We start from the raw sequence: 19,602 nt of genomic DNA, 5'->3' as shown, positions 1-19,602 counted from the left end.
AATGAGGCTGTAGCATCTTTCAGTTCTCCAAGTGTTCACATATAAACGATCCAACAGCTTATTTTATTTATTCTTTGTATCCTTCAATTCAGGGCCCTGCGATGTAGCTATTATCCGCTAGGTGTCACCATTTCACTGCTAGTTATATTTAGGCCATGTTGTATTTGATTATATGGATGACATCCTCCGGGACGACCCCAAAACTGATGCGCGCGTGCGAAATAAAAAAAGTTTTGACAAAAAAAGTTATTTTCATTATGAAATCTACGTGGTCATGAGGGTTGAGCCAATGGCACAGAATATGGTTTGGCGAATAATCTAGTCTTCAAGTTCATTTCTTTACAATTTCGTTCTTTTTTTGTTTGATTTTGGCAATCTACGACATTGGTATAATTTTTATTAATTTTTTTTGTAACTTATGGTATATTTTTGATCATTTTGCAACTGTTTTGTACGATTTACAGTATGGTTGAAAACTTTTATTTTTTTTAGAAACGGCCGAAAATTCATGCGCGCGCGGATGTCATCCATATAATCAAATCAACATGGCCTAATCTTGTGTTATATCAAATCAGTGAGTGAAATTAGAATGATATCCATAGTCCAATTCATCTCCGTTGCTAACCTTCAACGTTTCCTAACCTGATAGCAAAAACGAGCGGCACTGAACATTGTGAAATCACTGGACAACATTGCTGCCACGCTGTTGGCATTGCAGCCTGGAGACGCTGAGTATCAGGCGACGTTTGGGACTGGAAACGTCGGGGTCACTTTGTCGAGATCACCTGCAAACAGAGAACTGCACCTCGGTAATGGTCGCATTAATGTGACTATTCCACCCACATCAGGTGGAAGTCAAACTAACGACATGCTGGACCTCAAGGTACTTTTTCTCATACTTTTCCCAATGTATCCAGTGATTTGATTTGATTTGATTTGATTTATTAGACTGTATATTAACCAGATAGATATATACAGTCAGGACTGCCCAACTAGCCGGAGGCTATTATAAAGGGCAAGCCCTCACAACAAGAACGTAAACAATTAGTAACAGTTAACAGTGTCGGTTACACTTCAGATAAACACACTATTACATAACAGATGTTGTGGCCTAACGTTAACAAGATATGCAATCTGGCCTAGTCGCCATGCGTTTACTGTAAATACATTGTGTACTATATCAAGATTGTCAGGTTAACGTACTATTACATAACGGATGTTGCGGACTAACGTTAACAAGCTATGAAATCTGGCCTAGTCGCCATGCGTTCCCAGATGTTCACGTTCAAGGTTCAAGGTTCATTATAACCAGCATGTAAGGAAAACAGAAATGTACGAGTACAAACGATTCTATTGTCACCTACACGCCAGATGAGGCCATTTACTGAGCGTGGTTGCAATCAACATAAAATACATAGAATGTGAGGAATTGGTTCATGTGAAAAATGTTCAGCATGAAGGAGAAAGCAATTGTACCTTAGTTTATGAAATGCATTATCCAATGGGTTAACTTTTCTCATTCTATGTTTTTTTTTAGATGTTGGTTTTCAAAAAGAATCCATATTCCTGGACACAATCGACAGGGGGACAAAACATCTCTTCACCTGTTACGGTTCTAACAATGGATGCGAGAGGATCTGGAAAAGGGATAAAAGCTAAGAGAGGCCTCACAGAAGAGAAACAAGTAAAACTGAACATTCCGTTTGCACCACCGTTGCAAGAGGAAATGAGGCTGACAACAGACTCACCACACGGAACTATCCGTACGCCGAGAACAAAGAATCCGGAAAGCAGCATCAACGGAACCAACGGCAACGCCATGACGTACCACCGCTTCAGCGTTCCGGACGGAAACGTCATCCCTGTCCTACACATGAGCTGGTGGGACATAGACGCGACCTTTCACGTGTACTCTTCGTATGGATCCAAGCCTACCGTCGAGGGGTATGCGGAGAAAAGAGTCATTCAGCAGGAAGACGGGTTAGAGGCCTGGCTCTCAGAGACAGACTTCACTTTCTCATATACACGCAACATCACACACCGTGGCGGTGTTCTGTACGTTGGCGTACTAAAGATAGGTAAATTACAGCAATGTCTTATTTGTCGTATATTTAATCTATTTCTCTGATAGCCTTACTCAAAACGTTTGCGTGTGTAATTGGTCTTTTAATGTCGCAAATTGGCCTATAACTCTATCCGATTTAGTATTCAATTTTGTAACAGAATGGTCATGTACATATGAATTGATAATGCTACTGTAAAGGTTTTTCTATTGATTTTATCTTGTGTAGATAATGTTTTTAATGATGTGTTTCAGTCAATTCCTGTTATATCACTTCATCAATTTAACCTTCGGGCTGTTGTGATATAGGTGAATTACGTAATACTAATAAACCATTCTACTTTTCTCAGGCCATGCCGCGGGTTATTCAAAACCAGACCAGGAGAGAAACATGCCCCCCAAGGACGACTCAGACTACAGACTGTGGATGTCAGCTGCTGGCTGTTCTTCTTGGGAGGAAACTACCGAACAATGGGGGCTGGAACAATGCGACGTAAGTTACGTCTAATTTACATATTACAATTCGACGTAAGTTAACTCTAATTTATATATTACAATGCGACGTAAGTTACGTCTAATTTACACATTACAATGCGACGTAAGTTACGTCTAATTTACATATTAAAATCCATCTGACTAAAAACACCATATCCATGTTCCCGCTTTTAGTATCACATACAGCGATTCTAAATACAATTTTGCACTGAAAAGAAAACACTAACTCACTACTTGTACGAGCTACTTGTACGTCTAATTTACATATCACAAAAATAATAGATTACAATCCATCTGACCAAGAAGACCATACCATGTGCCCGCTTTATGTATCACATTAAGCGAATCTAAATACAATTTTGCACTGACAGGAAAACACTAACTCACTACTTGTAAGGGCTACTTGTACGTCTAATTTACATATTACAAAAATGATAGTGTTACATGCTAGAGAAAAGCAAGCCAGTAGGTCTATACCCTCCCCTGGTAAGTAACGGACAAGCCCTAGCAGTGGGATCTAGGACAGAGAAGGCATTCCAGAGGGGTAGGATTTCAGTCTGTCTCAAGGTTCCTGAGAGGTGGGACGTGAGAATAAAGCCTGGCAACTTGCAACCTGAGTCTCCGCTTCTTCAATCGGAAAAGAACACTCAAACAGATAGATTAAATTACATCTGACTAAAAACACCATATCCATGTTCCCGCTTTTAGTATCACATATAGCGATTCTAAATACAACTTTGCACTGAAAAGAAAACACTAACTCACTACTTGTACGAGCTACTTGTACGTCTAATTTACATATTACAAAAATGATAGATTACAATCCATCCAACCAAAAAGACCATACCATGTGCCCGCTTTTTGTATCACATTTAGCGAATCTAAATACAATTTTGCACTGACAGGAAAACACTAACTTACTACTTTTACGGGCTACCTCCAAACCTATTGAGAACGCAAGAAACTTGCCACGTTTTGATTTGATTTGTCTACATTTCATCTCCTAATAAAACAAATAGAAACAAGAAAACATGTGGCCAAGGTAAAATTACGTGCTATAGTTACTGCAGTGATATGTTTCCCCGGTTATAGTTTTCAACAGTTTTCAACAGTTTATTCATAAAAATCAGCCTTGCTTCCGGTACAAAATCAAGCTGAATAACAATGATTTTTTACAGTTATCTACCACATACAAATACAAATTAACATTGCGATACATATACAGCCACACAAACAAACAAAAACATTACAAAAGCCACATAATGTTACATTTGTTATCATTTTTCGAAATATCTCAATATGTATTAGGCTAATCTGGACATACACAACAACGTGTTCCACTGTCAATGTCGCACGGTCGGGTCAAGCATTGCAGTCGGCACCATGACTCTCCCTGTCCCGAACTCCATAGACTTCATCAACGCCTTCAAGAATTTCAGCAAAGTGGGCGAGAACGCCGTGGTGTTCTCTATCGTGGTGTCCGAGTTCATCCTGTACGTCCTTCTCATGGTTCTTCTGTGTGTGGACTTCAACCGTTTAAGGGTAAGTACAGAGTGGGCTTTTTGTACACTTTTTGAGAGGTATTCTTTTTATAGGTTAGTCTCCAACAACGTCGATGAAGGTTAGATATCCAGGTAGTACAATACGCCAAAAAGCGGATACTCAAGCAACTGGATATGATTTTGGAAACGGTCAGACGTTTTAGATAGTATCCACTAGCTTTCGTCAGAGACTGAGAGACCAGAGGAGAAATGCCGGTTTATAAGCACATACTATTGATTGATGTGCAAATAAAGTGAAGACATTTTTTTTTGAAAGTACCTGCATTTCTCCTCTGGTTTCTTAGTCACTGACGAAAGCTTGTGGATACTAGCAGAAACGTCTGACCGTTTTCAAAATCATATCCAGTTGCTTGAGTAACTGCTTTTTGGCGTATAGTCTCCTACAATTTTCGATATTAGCTAATATGTAGAATCAACTATGTACAACTTCCCATTTATGTACATGTTGCCATGCATTGCATTTGCTAAATCTGCCTTAAGGGTAAGTACAGAGTGTGCTTTTTGGAAAAATTTTCGAGTGGTATTCTTTTTATAGGTTAGTCTCCTACAATTTTAGATGTTAGCTATGTGGAATCAACTATGTTGCCATGCATTGCATTTGCTAAAATTGTCTTAAGGATAAGTACAGAGTGTGCTTTTTGTACAATGTTCGAGTGGTGTTCTTTTTATAGGTTAGTCTCCTACAGTTTTAGATGTTAGCTACGTGGAATCAACTACGTTGCCATGCATTGCATTTGCTAAAATTGTCTTCTTCTTCATCTATATATTTTAAGTATTCAATATTTTCTTTACTAACTTTAGTGTAAAACACCTCAGGACCAAAGGAACACGCTGCCCAAAGTCAGTCTGATCCCCCCAGACAGGATGCCTGCTCCTCACGTCTATCAGCTCACGGTCACCACCGGGTCCATGTTCGGGGCTGGGACCACCTCACGGGTCGCCTTCCAACTCTTCGGGTCAGAGGGCACGACTCCTATCAAGATGCTCAACCCAAGAGGGGAGGTAGGCCTTACATGTATTCTCATATTTCTATGCATTTCCCATGCTTGTGCGTTAACTTAGGCCTCGGTCACAACCCGCCGTGCGTGCTTTTTGTCTGTACGTTTTTTTGGGAGGCCACGTTTGCTACGTTTTTTTCTGAAAACGTGGGGAAGGATCCGGAGTGGTGTCGACGCACGTCACTCGCACGGTTTCGCAAGGTGTAAGAGTGTGGTCTGCACGCCACGTCTGGCAGTGAGCGGTTGCGTTCATAGTTTGTTGCGCAATTGATAAGTGAGTTATACGTGCTTGCAACGTACGATCTCTGTGCAATTGCAACTTTACCGTAAGGAGGTCGTACTCACACGTGCTGCTTACGTACGAGGCACGCGCGTCGCCTATACTCGCACGTACGGGTGGTGAATCCGCAGATCGCACGCAGAAAAAGTTTTACATGCACTTAAAGTTCTACGGCGTGTCTGCGTGCTCCCAAATCCGTAGGATTCCGTACGGAGGTGGTACTCACCACGCACGGATGTCCTACGTTTGCCCACGTTTTTGCACGTAGACAGCACGCAGAAGCACGTACGGCGGGTTGTGACCGACGCTTTACGCTCCTATCACACAATCACGACCTTTCACCGAAACTGTTACCGATCACAAGCCGACTAGTGTCTGCTGACGTTCGGGAGGACCAAATTTAGACCACGCCTACCTTTCTATACGAATCTAAATGAATTTGAGTTAGATTGGAGTCAAATCGCCCGCTGAATATGACATGACACAAACACCACTGACATACTTCCGGACGGTTAGCCTGTGTTTTGCTGACTTACGGTGTTTTGCTGATTTTAAAAAAATTGAAACATTTGGCTGGCAACTTTGCGCCCAACCACTCTTTACCATGGTCGGATAGCGTTCGGTAGGCCAAATTCGCGAATGTGTGACCACTGCTTAAGGTAACAGATGTAATTAATTAAGAAAACAGTGATAATTTATTAATGCACGGTTTAGTAAAGAATTCATAAATCCATGTCCAAGTAAATTATTGAGATGTAGGGGTTTTGTTTCATTATTTTCACCAGTGAAAAGGTTTCTAGATCTAGTCAGAAGATATGGTGAAATAATGTTATACGTTTCTGACAAACAATATCACATGTAATAGTGACAATCATTGTTTTTGATTGGATGATTGACTATAGTTAAATAGCTTTGGTTCCTGTATCATTAAAGACTATATGTCACACTTTATGTCAATGCCGGGTGCTCATATCGTAAACATTATCATTAGATTGATGATAGATAAAGTACAAAAAGTATGTTTGTTATTTACCGTAACTTTGTCACGATTACAGGCTTTGGTTCGTGGAAGTACTTTACATTTTATCATGCCTGTGCGAGAGTCACTTGGAGAAGTGCTGTTGTTGCACATCTGGCATGATAACTCTGGGGAAGGCGACACGGCATCCTGGTTCCTCGAAAATTTTCTCGTCAGAGATATAGAAAAGGATGTGGTGTAAGACTTTGAAGACATATTGTATCCCGCCTTCTTTTTGGATCCTAACCTGAACTCACAGTCTTTTGATCAAATTCTACTTCAATCTTATTACTTAGGCATGTTAGATATGCAAACTTTTAAAACGTTAATGTTTGAACAGACATACTGCAGAGCGACTACATTACTATCCTTTGCTTGATATAAGGATACCAATCATCACTCCTCGGGCTGGTAAAAATGTTGCATGATGTTGCAGAAAAACATGAAATCGGAGACTTTAGACTTCCGGAAAGTGTTTGAGGTTTGGGACTACTCAAGACATACGATTGATTGACGTACTACGTACACCAGTATCACACCATGGTTTCATACCAAGATTACACAGTACATATTCCTAGAGACCTCATGTCATATTCTACCACCAAGAGCATGCCGGGTCACAACCTTGTCAATCAAATGGAACTCAATCTTCACCCACCCACTTCCAATCCTCTGTACGCAGGACACGATACATACAAACTCCCCTTAAACCAATTCCGTTATACCAACGGAAAATTATGTAATTGCTTAACAGGTCTTACTTCTGCTGCCATGACTGGTTGGCTGAAGATAAAGGTGACGGAGAGGTACAGAGGGTGGTTCACGAAACTCCCAAGGAGGAACTGTCATCCTTCAGTAACGTCTTTACTGAAGCAACCAGCAACCTGTTCTACGATCAACAGCTGTGGACGTCTGTCATTGCAACTTCACCAGGTCAGTGTTTCTGTCTTGAAAACTTCGTGATCCTTAGAGAAAAGGTGGACACTAGACAATGCAAATAGCTTTTTTTACCTCCGGGAAAATGGAAGTATTGTTTTTGGTCTATCTTTGTGTACGCCTGTGTGTGTGTCAGTGTTTCCACATATTTGTGATTGGCATAACGTAAGAGGGCTTTTGTGATACTCTCCAAGCAGAGGTGGGGGAATAATCGTTACCTTTTTATATATGGTCGTTTTTTTGTCGTCGGTGGCCGCGGACCTTCTCTGGCTAATGGATACTGCCTGGCCAATTTGATACTGTTGCCACCGATAGGGATTTGCTTGGAGATTACTTCTTGGATTGTGATGGTATTTATTGTATTTGTACTTCATAAGGCTACACAATGCAACGTTTTACTGAACCCTGAAAGTGATCAAATGACTGGAAAGGGTTCTGCTGAGGTTTGTTTGCAAGCAGAAACATCACAATTAACCATCATATGTTTCATACCATGATTACACCCTACACACATTTCTTGTGACCTCGAACTGCATCCTACCACTCAGAGCATACTGGGGCACAACCCTGTAAATCAACTGAATCTTACTCACTCACTCACTCACTCACTCACTCACTGGGTCGAGCTTCCCTCGGTTCCAATGACAGCTCTCCATCTCTTCCTATCCTTCATGTATTCATTTCTACCATCAGGTTTTTCCTGTCGAGCTGGGTGTCGTCCATTAATTGGTTAATATAGTTTCTTGCTGGAAGACTTCTTTTTCCATGTGAGGGATCCCATAGTAATAACTGGTTTATGATTTTATTCTAACTTCTGTAGCAGTGTCCGAGGAATTTCGACCTTCGTTTTCTTATTGTTTCGCTCACTGTGGGTAGATTTTCATATAGTACACCATTCGGTATCTTTTGGTACCAGTGTACATTTTTGTTCCCATTTTCCTAGTTATAACTGAATCTTAAACTTCTATATGTTTCTCCACGGAAAATGAATAATTTGACTTCCTGATGTTGTTATGTATGTTTGTTCCTGAGTAGGTTCCAGCTTTACCCAGGCCCAGCGTCTGTCCTGCTGCTTCACTCTGCTGAACACCATGATGCTGGCCAGCGCCATGTGGTACCAGACAGATGACACAACTGACGACACACGAGTGTACAACCTGGGGGTCGCTCGCTTCACAGCAGAGGTAACAAGATTATGATACTATCATGAAAGTTCATCTGTGTTGGTAGTTATATGTTTAAAGTTAAAACTTTTGGTCCAACACAAAAAATTCTCTTACCTAGAGCTTTCGACCAGTCACTCTGGTCTTCCTCAGTAGACTGACCCAGTGAAGCTTATCACGTGGCTTCTTTGAACTATAATACTTTATTTCACTTGACACTGTAATGATTTTGGACACTGAACAAGACTATTTCTTGAGAGGCGTGAAGGAAGCCATATACATCAGAGCTCATCACCCTTCATTGAACCGCGACGGGGGTCGACATCGTCTACCAGATACCTTTGACCCAGTGTTGACGTCACACTTCAAAGACGCCAGGTGACAAGCTTCACTGGGTCAGTCTACTGAGGAAGATCAGAGTGACTGGTCGAAAGCTCTAAATGAGAGAACTTTTTTGTGTTGGACCAAAAGTTTTAACTTTAAACAAGATTATGATATTTAAGCTAGCCACTACTGTGTAGGGCAATACCTTATATATGTTTGTAGTTAGATTTGTATGTTTTCTTATCATCTCTTCATTTTTTATCGTCGCCGGTCTTCCCTCCTATATATATTTCAACAGGAGCTGTACACCAGCCTCATGACTGCCTTGACTGTGGCTCCTGTCAACACGATGATCGTCCAACTATTCCGCATGGAGGCGCCACTGTCTGCTAACGGTCCGGAGATGTCGATCCGAAACACCTCCTGGCAAGGTAACTATGAACATGGGAACAAAAGTCAAGTAAAACTGGAACATAATGATTGCAATTATGGCAAACTAGGAAAAGGCGTAGAGATTTTGAGTTACCACTGACGTTTCATGTGCCACTTGCAAAGAGATGAAAGTGATAAGCTCGTGATGCATTGCTTTTCATTTGAACAGAAGATGTACCTATACAGCAATGGAGCAAGGACGGTTACAACTTCCTCCACAAAAGCTAAAAAAATCAACTGTCAATATAGCCTACACCCTGCCTTCCTACGGGAATATGGATCGTAGCATCTGGCCAGGCGAGTCAGTCCGGGAATGGTTGATTCTTTCCCTCTGCGCGACCAAGGCGGCCAAGCTCCCCTGGCAAATATTCTCCCTATAAGGCCATAGCAAGTAATTTTCATGGATGACATCATCAGGGCGCGCATTAATTCTTGTCTGAATTTGGAAAAAAAAAAAGAAATTTTGTTGCCCTCTGACAATGTTCAATGTACCAAAATGGGCAAAGATGTCTGTTGCCATGCCGGAAGGTGGATGGCAGATAACTATGAAGAGAGGAGACAAGAAAAGGCTCTGATTTAATGTTTTGTTTCTTACTTTGATGCAGTGATATGTGATTCTGGCTGTGTGTATGTGATGTTCCCGCTGAATCAAGACCATTTGTACAATGATTGAGTCAATATTCTAAGTTGTAGGAACCTTGTTTTCTTCGGCCTGCCTTTTTGTCACCCGCTCGCATTATTAGATTTGGAGTCTGCGGAGGATGTCATCCATAAAATTCACTTGCTTTGGTCTAATGTACAGCCAGCGTAGTTAGTCTGGTAGAGACTGGTCTCGTATGTCGGACGACACGGGAGCCCCTAAGCCTAAGTTCAAGTCTGGTTTGAATTTCAGGACGTCTGAAGACAAGTCTGCACCGCTGGGCTCAGTACGTGGCGTGGCTGACCGTGTTCCTGGTGTCCACCAGCTCTGCGTTCTTCGTCCTCCTGTACAGTATGGACTGGGGGAAGGAGAAGAGCGACTCCTGGATGAAGGCCTTCATCCTCTCCTTCATGGGGTCCAGTTGTGTGATGGACACTCTTCAGGTATCTGTATCTGTATAGCCGGTATAACCACCTTTCGGCGTAACACACCAGCTTCTGTATCTGTATAGCCGGTATAACCACCTTTCGGCGTAACACACCAGCTTCTGTATCTGTATAGCCGGTATAACCACCTTTCGGCGTAACACACCAGCTTCTGTATCTGCATAGCTGGTATAACCACCTTTCGGCGTAACACACCAACGTCGCAGGCACGCGGCGCGGCGGCAGCTGACTACATTACACCGATCGACTTGTTACACCTAACCCTTGAACATCTAACTCTAGACTTTGTTTAAAGGTTAGTTTCACTCGGCGATAGTTCTAGGAAAGAATGAATTCTTGAACACCTCAATCCTTGGTTGATACCCTGGTACTTGAAGGCATGGCTATTTCATGTTCTCTTCTGGGCTGGTATTAGGTACGTAGTAATCGGGACGTCCACCAGCTTATTAGTCATTTTGTACATCATGCATAGTCTGAACATAGGTAATGATACTAATATCTACCCACCCAGGATGCCAGACTTCCGTCCGTGGGGCCGGCAGTGAGATTGTTCGGCAATCAAACGCAGATACCCCCGGCGAGTTAGATGAGCGCTCCGGGGAGTAGTAGGCTAAGGAGATTTCAGCCAGCCAGGGAGATTAGGCCGATCATCGGAGCCCTTATCTAGCTCGGCGGGCAAAACTGCTTTTGGCTGCCGAGCAAACTCGCTGCCGTCCCGTTAGTGTCTGGTGTCCAACCCTGTCCAGCTTTTTATTTCTACAATTTATCCCAATTCTACTAAACTTACAGACAAAGAAAAAAAGCATTCTTTTAACTTCCCAAAACCCACTAATTTTGGAAAAGGTGGGACAATACGTCTTCCATTGTTAAAAAAAAAAGAGAAGTCAACCCCCTTAGACATAGCTATAGCTGTAGACAGCTACCTTTCATCATGTAGATTTTATTTATTTTATAGGCTGTTTCATTGTTCCTTTATGTTGTAATTTGCAACTAGCCTCCGGGCACGAATTTGCAATAAACTTCTCTTATATCCGCCTACATTTGTCAATATCTATGTACATTTGCTTCATTCCAAAGTGGAGACCAAATCATCTATAGATGAAAATAATGTTAAATTTATACTCATATTCATAATATTTTGTATCCTTAAATGTCGGACAGATTAGTGTTGTAGTAAGTTACGTTGTCATACATTATGTACGGTTCCTAAATAATAAAGGTCTTTAATTCCTACCTACCCCCCTCCCCGCCATGTCAGATCGTCGTGCTCGCTGCCGTGCTGTCTGCCGTCTGTAGTCTACCGTTCCTCGCCAGGCCACCCGGTATAAGGAAGGAAGATCTAAAACTCAACCTGTGGAACTCTGCAGGTGAGAATTCCACCATTGTTCTTCTTCATTACTGCCCAGCCCTACAGCGTATGATTATTGGAAGCCATTGCGCTTACAATTGTGACCCGGTACATAAAAAAAAAGGGGGGGGGGAAGGATTACCGAGAAGGGAACATAAAACAATTGATTTTACGTGTGCTAAAGACGGGACAAGTGCATTAGTGCGTTAGTAATATTTACATATATACAAGACATGATGGGGTGGCTCAATGCAGCAGGGTCCTCTCCAGTTCAGATTTGAACTGGGCGAGAGACCCCGCCTCCGCCACACCAGGCTCAAGTTCATTCCATTCCCTGATGGTGCGGGGGAAGAACGAGAGCCTGTAGAAGTTGTTTCTGCAGTTGTTGGAGCAGGTAATGTTTGAGCCTTTCTTATTCACAAAATCACGACAAAAGACATGTACACAAATTGGACTGCTGGCCGCTTTTTATTGAGATGATGAGGTCATGAATGAAGAGGTCAGGGTAATGAGACAAAATAAAGAAAGATACAGGTTAGTAGTAATAGCAGGATATCAGATGTTGGCAAATTTATGCAAGGATTTTAGTAAATGATTTAGTACATGAGCGTCATTAAGCATTTTAATTTATCCATATTTAAATATAATTCATATTTAAAAATATTCATGACTATTAAATGATGTATCCATAACTAATAAATGATGCATTCACAACTAGAAAGGCCAATATTTGCTTTGGAGCAAATACAGCGATGGGTTCACCACATTTTACGACATGGCAAGGAAAGAATGAGAAACACAAGGGAAACCAATGATTTACATTGATATAACTATAATATGAAGTAACATACGACTAAAACAACAGTTGGATAGCTATTCCCTACTTTATTGGTTAGGATTTTTAATTGCATAATGCAAACTGTTGATTTTCAAAACAAAACACTTGAATACAGACATACTGTCAGTATGGAAATGCTCTGTGCAGCTGTTAATCAAGTTAAATCCCAACAGCCAATCAGCAAGAAATGCTCTGTGCAGGTGGAAATGCTCTGTGCAGGTGTTAATCAAGTTAAATCCCAACAGCCAATCAGCAAGAAGAATAGAGGAAAGCTGCATGCCTATTGGTTGATGCCCTGCATTCCATTGTGATGACTCATACCCAAACGTGGTAAACATGGCAAACTAACACAGTAATACATTTGCTATAACACAGCCAAAAAACTCAAATAAAACCATTCTAAAAGCCTGTATCACAAAAATTTAAAAAACGCCTAGGGGTATTTGCCCACTGTACCTCCATACCAAATTTCAGGACCTTAGGCCCTAAAATGAAGAAGCTGAATCAATTTAAAAAATGGCAGGAGAAGAAGAAGGAGGAGGAGGAGAAGGAGAAGAAACACCAGAAAAAGCAATATCGTGGTGTGGTGAACCCATAATTAAAAGATGACGTATGCATAACTAAGAAATTGATTGATACATATTGATGGTGAGTAATGTATGGACGCGTACTATACTATCAGATGTGTTATCCCATTGAGTGTTTATGGGTATTATGATATGTATTTGGTTATTTGTATTATGGATTATTGTATTTATCCTTTATGATCATTTTCATGACCACGATTATTGTCATTGATGAATATTATTGGTAACCATGGTTCATATAAGTTTTTGAGGGTTTGGTTACGTCATTGGAGGTATTTTGGAGGTTTCAGGCCGAACAATGTGTCACAACGTGAAACAACGTGTCACTTTTCAACTCAGATAACCCGGGCAACGTATTGCCAGACAACGCTCTATGAATATTAAGTTTTACGCGAATGACAAAGACAAACGCAAAGGCATGTCAAAAAATGACAACGTTTTATCTTACAGCACCAAAGAAGATTCACCCACCTACCAAACCTAACTGCCAAGCAGCTAAAAAGAAACGGGAACTCGGTAAGAAGTCCACCAAGACATTCAAGGAGCTTCTTTTGTTGGTCGTCTTTGTTGTTGTCCTCTTCTACATCGCCCAGACGAACAACGACCAGCGTATCTTCTATGAGACAGGAACACTGTCCACCGCCGTTCTACGGGAATATGATACAGTAAGTAAGGGTTATACTTAGGTGTCAGCCTTGTTAGCTTTCGTCCGCTCCCCAAGTTCCGCTAGAGCGGAAGAAAGCTAACAAGGCTGACACTCAGGCTAGGTATTACATGCGAGTCGGAAGTATTGTTTTGGGCAGAGGCAAGGCAGTATGCACTGCCCAAAGACCGACCATTAGCCCACGGTGGTGCAGCATTATTTATTTTCCAAGGAGCATTAGGGTATAGCCTTGGTCACTCCTTGGCCTTGCTAAATCTGTTTGGTGATCACGCACCCCCAACCCCCCGATGAATGAGGACACTCAACAGTCATCTTCGTCAACGATTGACTACCAAGAGATTACAGTTTGTACGTGTGCCATCCGCAGAAGTAGTTGAAGTACGTTGACATTGCGTCAGGCCACATAACAGTTATCAAAAAGTCAGACAACTGAAAAATGAAGTGACTTGAAAATCCTATGAACAAGGGTACAGAACTATTGCTGCATGACTCAATGTTGACAAACTCTATCTTGGCCAGGTCTGCCGCTGTAAAGCAATGCTCCCGAGTAAGACAGATGCTGAATATGCAGGCGTGAAAATAGTACAAATTCCTTATGAATACTTACAAGTTTTGCAAACTCCTTCCATGCCATGCTATAAGGCTAACGACTGAGACAGCGCAAAAATGTTTATTTTTGCATACAGATCAGAACTCCAGACCAGTTCTACACGTGGGCTGAGGAAGTCCTGCTGCCGACTCTGTATCCCTCCGCCTGGTACAACGGCAGGAAAATGAAGTTCTTAGACCGGCAGTTTGCACAGAACACCGAATCCTTCCGCGTCGGCCCTCCACGCTTGAATCAAGATAGGCGACGTCCAGGTACGTTTTTAATTTTCCTTTTTTACCTTATTAAATCTAGTAAGTAATACGTTTCAGAAAAGGTCTCTTACATGCATTGACCATCGTCTACAATCATTCACAAAAAATGTCAGTAAATCGTTCTTACACCCTCCGACACATGTTTTTCGCCAAAAAAATGATTTATAGATACTTTAAAGAAAAGACGGAGAAAGCATGATTGAATTACATCACATATTCATAGTATAGATTTTTACTCATACTCAACTTTTTCACTACGGTTTATGTTTCATACAATGATTGCACATTGCACATTCCAGGCGAGCTTTTGCCACATCCAGGGCATACCGGATCACAACCCTGCCTATCAATTGAGCTTTCAATCTCCGCCCAGCACTTCCAATCCTGACTGCTTAGGGAGAAATACATACAAATTCCTAATTATTCTAGGGTTGACCAGTTATAGGAATAAAATAACGAACTTTTTTGTCAATGCAGATGCCACTTCCTGGGAGAACGGTGCCGGCCTTGGCTGGAGTTTGTGTCTACAGGACATGTCCTATAGCGGCTGGCGATTTGCGGTTCCAGATCTTCTGAATAACACCAACCACACTTTTAACCGCACGAACCATCACTCCGTGGATCTGCCGCTTGATCACGACACCGCTGTGGCATTCTTCCGTGCCTTGAAAGACTCTGAATTTCTGGACAAGTACACAAAGTCTTTATCGATCGACATCAACTTCTACAACCCCGCCGTGAAACTGTTCAGCGTTGTGCGCATTGTCCTAGATCATTCCGGAGTAGGAAATCTCGTGCCAACGGCAACTATCACGTCGTTTTGTCTGTTTCAGTATGAAAGTGATGCTGACTATGTGAACTTGTGTATACACATTCTATTCGCACTGCTTTTCGCAGTAATGGTTTTCAAGGAGGCAACATCCGTGAAAAACATGGGAAGGAAGTATTATACTTCGGCCTGGAATGCCCTTGGATGCCTCAGCCTCATCGGCACGGCGACAGTCATCTGCGTTTTCATCAAGCGATACACCGTGGCAGCTGATACACTTGCAATGATTGCCGAGACTAATGGTGCGTCCCGCGTGTTACATGTGCAAGTTAACAAAATATATTCTATTACCATTTACATCAATGTTCTTTTTAATCCCTAAATAAAGTTCATCTGTGTTACATGTGGAAAAGTTTAACTGTTTAAAAGAATTTTCAACTAACCGTTCAGTCTGAACTACATGTATCTGACACAGTCGCTCAGGACACGTGCATTTTTTCGCACGTGTGATGTCAGCAAAAATTCGAAATTTGTTGGAAGTCAGTATCGTCCCCCGTCTCGTCCCAAATTCTTTTTTAATGCCAAGTTTTGTGCCCCTTTTTTATTTTATTTGCTTCTTTTGTTTTTTCACCAGATATAAAATGACTTTTTTAGCACTTTGCGTGATTTGGTGATTGTTGACTAGGTTTTTTTAAAAACTTTTTGAATTTAATTTTTTTCCAACAGGTGATCTGGGATTTGAAAGCTTTGTGGACCTGACGACTGCTGAATGGTGGGATGCGTGTTTCACACACAGCGTGGGGATTGTTGTGTTCATCAACACCGTCGCCCTGCTCCGTGTCGTCCGCTTCAGTCAGACCATCGCCAAACTCCTGGCGCTACCCGGCATCATGAAGGATGAGCTCCTGTCGTTTTTAATCGTTGCTGCCGTCGCCTTCATGTCGTTCATCAGCGCAGGTACGCAGACTGTGAGAGTTTAAGCTTCACATTATGAATCATGCTTGCGCCAAAATCAATATAGTTTAATTGGGTTTTATGTGACATGCAATTGCCATTTACTTCCACATCTTAACACATTTCTTCAATTTCTGCAATTACCACAAATTTGTTACAACCTACACGAGTTTGTAGCACCACAACAATACGTTCCATAGTATGGCATCAATTGATGCAGGAATGGTTGTAGATGAAGATGAGTGATCGTTGAAAGTTATGTACATTGTAATTTGAGTAGAATAGAGGACGAATGTCACTTTGTTATAGAATGTAAATTATATAGTAAAGAGAGAAACGATCTGTATAGTCTGTATAGGCTTGTACAAAACCTATTTCCTTACTTCATACCCTTGAGTACTGTAGAAAAGTTCATATTCCTAATGCGACTTGACAAACCTTGCATCTAAAAACCCTGGACCCTGGAAGACTAGTCGTCTTAGACTGAAAGGTATCGAATAAACGAAATAAACGAAAAACATATCTGTTCCTTTATCTTTACTATAACTGAAAAGCGAGAAGTTGAATTTATGTAATGATAGCTAGTTTTATTTTGTATATATCTTTTCATCATGTTTTGTTTTGACCTGTACTTAGCCCAGTGTGCCAAAAATGTGCAATAAAAGTCGTCATTCATTCGTTGTTGAAGGCTAATATGATTACAAATCTATTTCAGCATATCTTATCTTCGGGAGCCACCTGAAGTCTTACTCAGACTTGTACCACACAACCTTCGCTCTCTTCGAGATGATGCTTGGAAGGTAACGTCCACACAAATGTGTAACCAGCATAGACAAGTAATATGAATAGACAAACTCTGGTTCCTATGAACCGTGTTATTATAACTACCGGGATGGAAGTATTGTTTTGGGTTGCGTAAGTTCAAGGGAATTCGTACATTGTATGTTTGGGTTCCAGACTGGCTAGAGAGTGGGAGGTGGTTTTGATTTATATATAGGTCATGGCTTACTGCTGCACGCCATACTGTGTAATTAACGTGTGTACACTCCCAGTTGTCTGGAATCTGTGATGTCTTTTTCCAAAGATTTTGGCTTTTCGTCGGATGTGTACTTTCCTTTACAAATATTTCAAACACTTTCCGGAAATCTAGAATCTCCGTAAGTTCAGTACGCTTAATAATGTATTACGGACTTTGTCTCATCGTCCGTTTCTTCATGTGTGTTTTCAGGTTCTTCGCCAATGACATGCTGGAAGCTAACCCTCTCATCGGCCCGATCTTCTTCTCCGCCTTCATGGTCTGTATCTTCACCCTCCTGATGAACTTCCTCATGTCCATCGTCTGTGACGCCATTTCCGCTGACGTCGCCGTCGACCACGACCAGGACCTCGCTGATCACATGTGGAGCAGTGTCTGCGCCAAGTTCGGTCTGCACAGCCCTCCACGTCTAGAGGAGGAACCAGGTAATGCTGTTAACAATGTGGTGCGGTGCGGTTGTGTGGCGCAGTCGGTAGCGCGTTCGGCCCAGGCCCAAGAGGTCCCGGGTTCGAATCCTGCCCATGTGTCACCGATCTTGTGCCCTTGGGAAAGGCACTTTACACGACTTTCCTCACTTCACTCAGGTGTAAATGAGTAGCTGGCTTCGGTTAGGGACGTCCCTCGGATAGGAAGTTAAATGGAGGTCCCGTGTTTGGGAGAGCCACACCCCACTCACGTTAAAAAAACCCAACCGCACTTATATATATATATATATATATATATATATATATATATATATATATATATATATATATATATATATATATATATATATAATTATAGAAAAGTGTAGGGGACCTTCCAGGTGTGAGTGGTTCAAACGTTACAGTCTGGTCTCAGGTTTTACGCCTTGAAGAGGTGATAGTCACCTGTTATGCCAATCCTTCCACTAATGTGTAAACTGAAATAAAGTAAAGTAAAATGAAATGAAATGAAATGAAATAAAATAAAATAAAATAAAAAAGCTAAAATATAAAATGAAAAATGAAATTAATGCATTGAGGCATGAAATTACTGAGTAAATTTTAATCACAATAACTGCGGGGTTGAAACAAATACCCTTGTAACGTTTTTGAAACTTACTTCCCATGTCTTCTTTTGCACAGATGAGTTGAAGATGGAAAAGCTGCAGGAAAACCTGCGCATCATTCGGGAACAGCTGGATGAAAGTCTGGACATCTGCGAGTCCATCCTGCCTTCACGCCGTCGCTCTAACCTGGACGGGCCCAGTCTCCGGGCTAACCGTACCGCTACTCACCACGTCATCAATACACGGTGTGAAGTCAAGATCGTCATCCAACATGCCGAGGACGACTAATTTGGAATCTACCTTTGCGTGCCTAGTCCAGTGGTTAGCGATCCTGCCTCTGGACTAAGAGGTTGGGAGTTCGAATCCCGGCTGATGTCGCTCACCCGACATGAACGCTACTGTTTAGGGACAAATATTGTACAAAGTATTGTACAGAATATCAAAGCTATACAGTTACTGGTTTGTCTATATCATATAACGCGCTTCTAGCAGCTCCTCTACTGACTAGGCCTCTAGACTTTTGATGACCACCTTCTCTAAGACAGGAGAATCGGGGACATCTTAGTCCTGTTTATCTTTGCATATGTTCTAACATGGATAAATGCAGACAGAGAACTGCATTCTTATCATTGTAGTTTTAGAGACTGTGTTTATTGTTTTAGGTTGAGAACTTAGAACAATTGTTGTTTTAGACTGAGAACTTAGAACAATTATTGTTCTAAACTGAGAACTGAGAACAATTATGATTGTATTGAGAACAATAATTGTTTTAAAATGAGAATTGAGAAGAATTATTGTTTAGACTGAGAACTAAGAACAATTGTTTTAGAATTAGAAATAAAACAATTATTGTTTTGGAATTAGAACTAAGAAAAATTGTGTTGTAGACTGTTAACTGAGAGTAATTATTGTTTTAAATTGAGAACTAAGAACAACTATTGGTTTAGACTGAGAGCAATTATTGTTTTAGACTGAGAACTGAGAGCAATTAATGTATTGGATTGAGAACTTTCTGTTATCATTGTATACTGTTGTTTTTATTTTTTAGAATGAAAACTGAGAACAACTATTTTTTTGACTGAAAACAATTATTGTTTTAGATTGAGAACTAAGAACAAATATTGTCTTAGACTGAGAACCAAGAACAATTATTTTTTGG

The 19,602-nt window shown here is 41.2% G+C and overlaps 1 protein-coding gene across 1 annotated transcript in view; it reads left to right on the top strand.

The window, feature by feature from the left end:
- Window positions 1–19,089, top strand: part of LOC109468117 — a 75,154-nt gene extending 56,065 nt beyond the window's left edge. The window contains exons 17-29 of the mRNA XM_019766362.1: window positions 2,445–2,555; window positions 3,866–4,099; window positions 4,921–5,121; window positions 6,453–6,613; window positions 7,170–7,348; window positions 8,387–8,535; window positions 11,615–11,723; window positions 13,580–13,794; window positions 14,480–14,654; window positions 16,150–16,380; window positions 17,093–17,177; window positions 17,606–17,838; window positions 18,520–19,089. Coding sequence (XP_019621921.1) covers window positions 2,445–2,555; window positions 3,866–4,099; window positions 4,921–5,121; window positions 6,453–6,613; window positions 7,170–7,348; window positions 8,387–8,535; window positions 11,615–11,723; window positions 13,580–13,794; window positions 14,480–14,654; window positions 16,150–16,380; window positions 17,093–17,177; window positions 17,606–17,838; window positions 18,520–18,731 — 2,295 coding nt within the window. The 3' untranslated portion in view covers window positions 18,732–19,089. The remainder of the gene's footprint in view (window positions 1–2,444; window positions 2,556–3,865; window positions 4,100–4,920; window positions 5,122–6,452; window positions 6,614–7,169; window positions 7,349–8,386; window positions 8,536–11,614; window positions 11,724–13,579; window positions 13,795–14,479; window positions 14,655–16,149; window positions 16,381–17,092; window positions 17,178–17,605; window positions 17,839–18,519) is intronic.
- Window positions 19,090–19,602: the final 513 nt, after the last annotated feature.

This window comes from Branchiostoma belcheri, unplaced genomic scaffold, assembly GCF_001625305.1.
Source record: "Branchiostoma belcheri isolate BF01 breed outbred unplaced genomic scaffold, Haploidv18h27 scaffold192, whole genome shotgun sequence".
NCBI classification, from domain to species: domain Eukaryota; kingdom Metazoa; phylum Chordata; class Leptocardii; order Amphioxiformes; family Branchiostomatidae; genus Branchiostoma; species Branchiostoma belcheri.
Note: the sequence above shows the minus strand (reverse complement) of the source record. Positions and strands in the feature narration are given on the sequence as shown.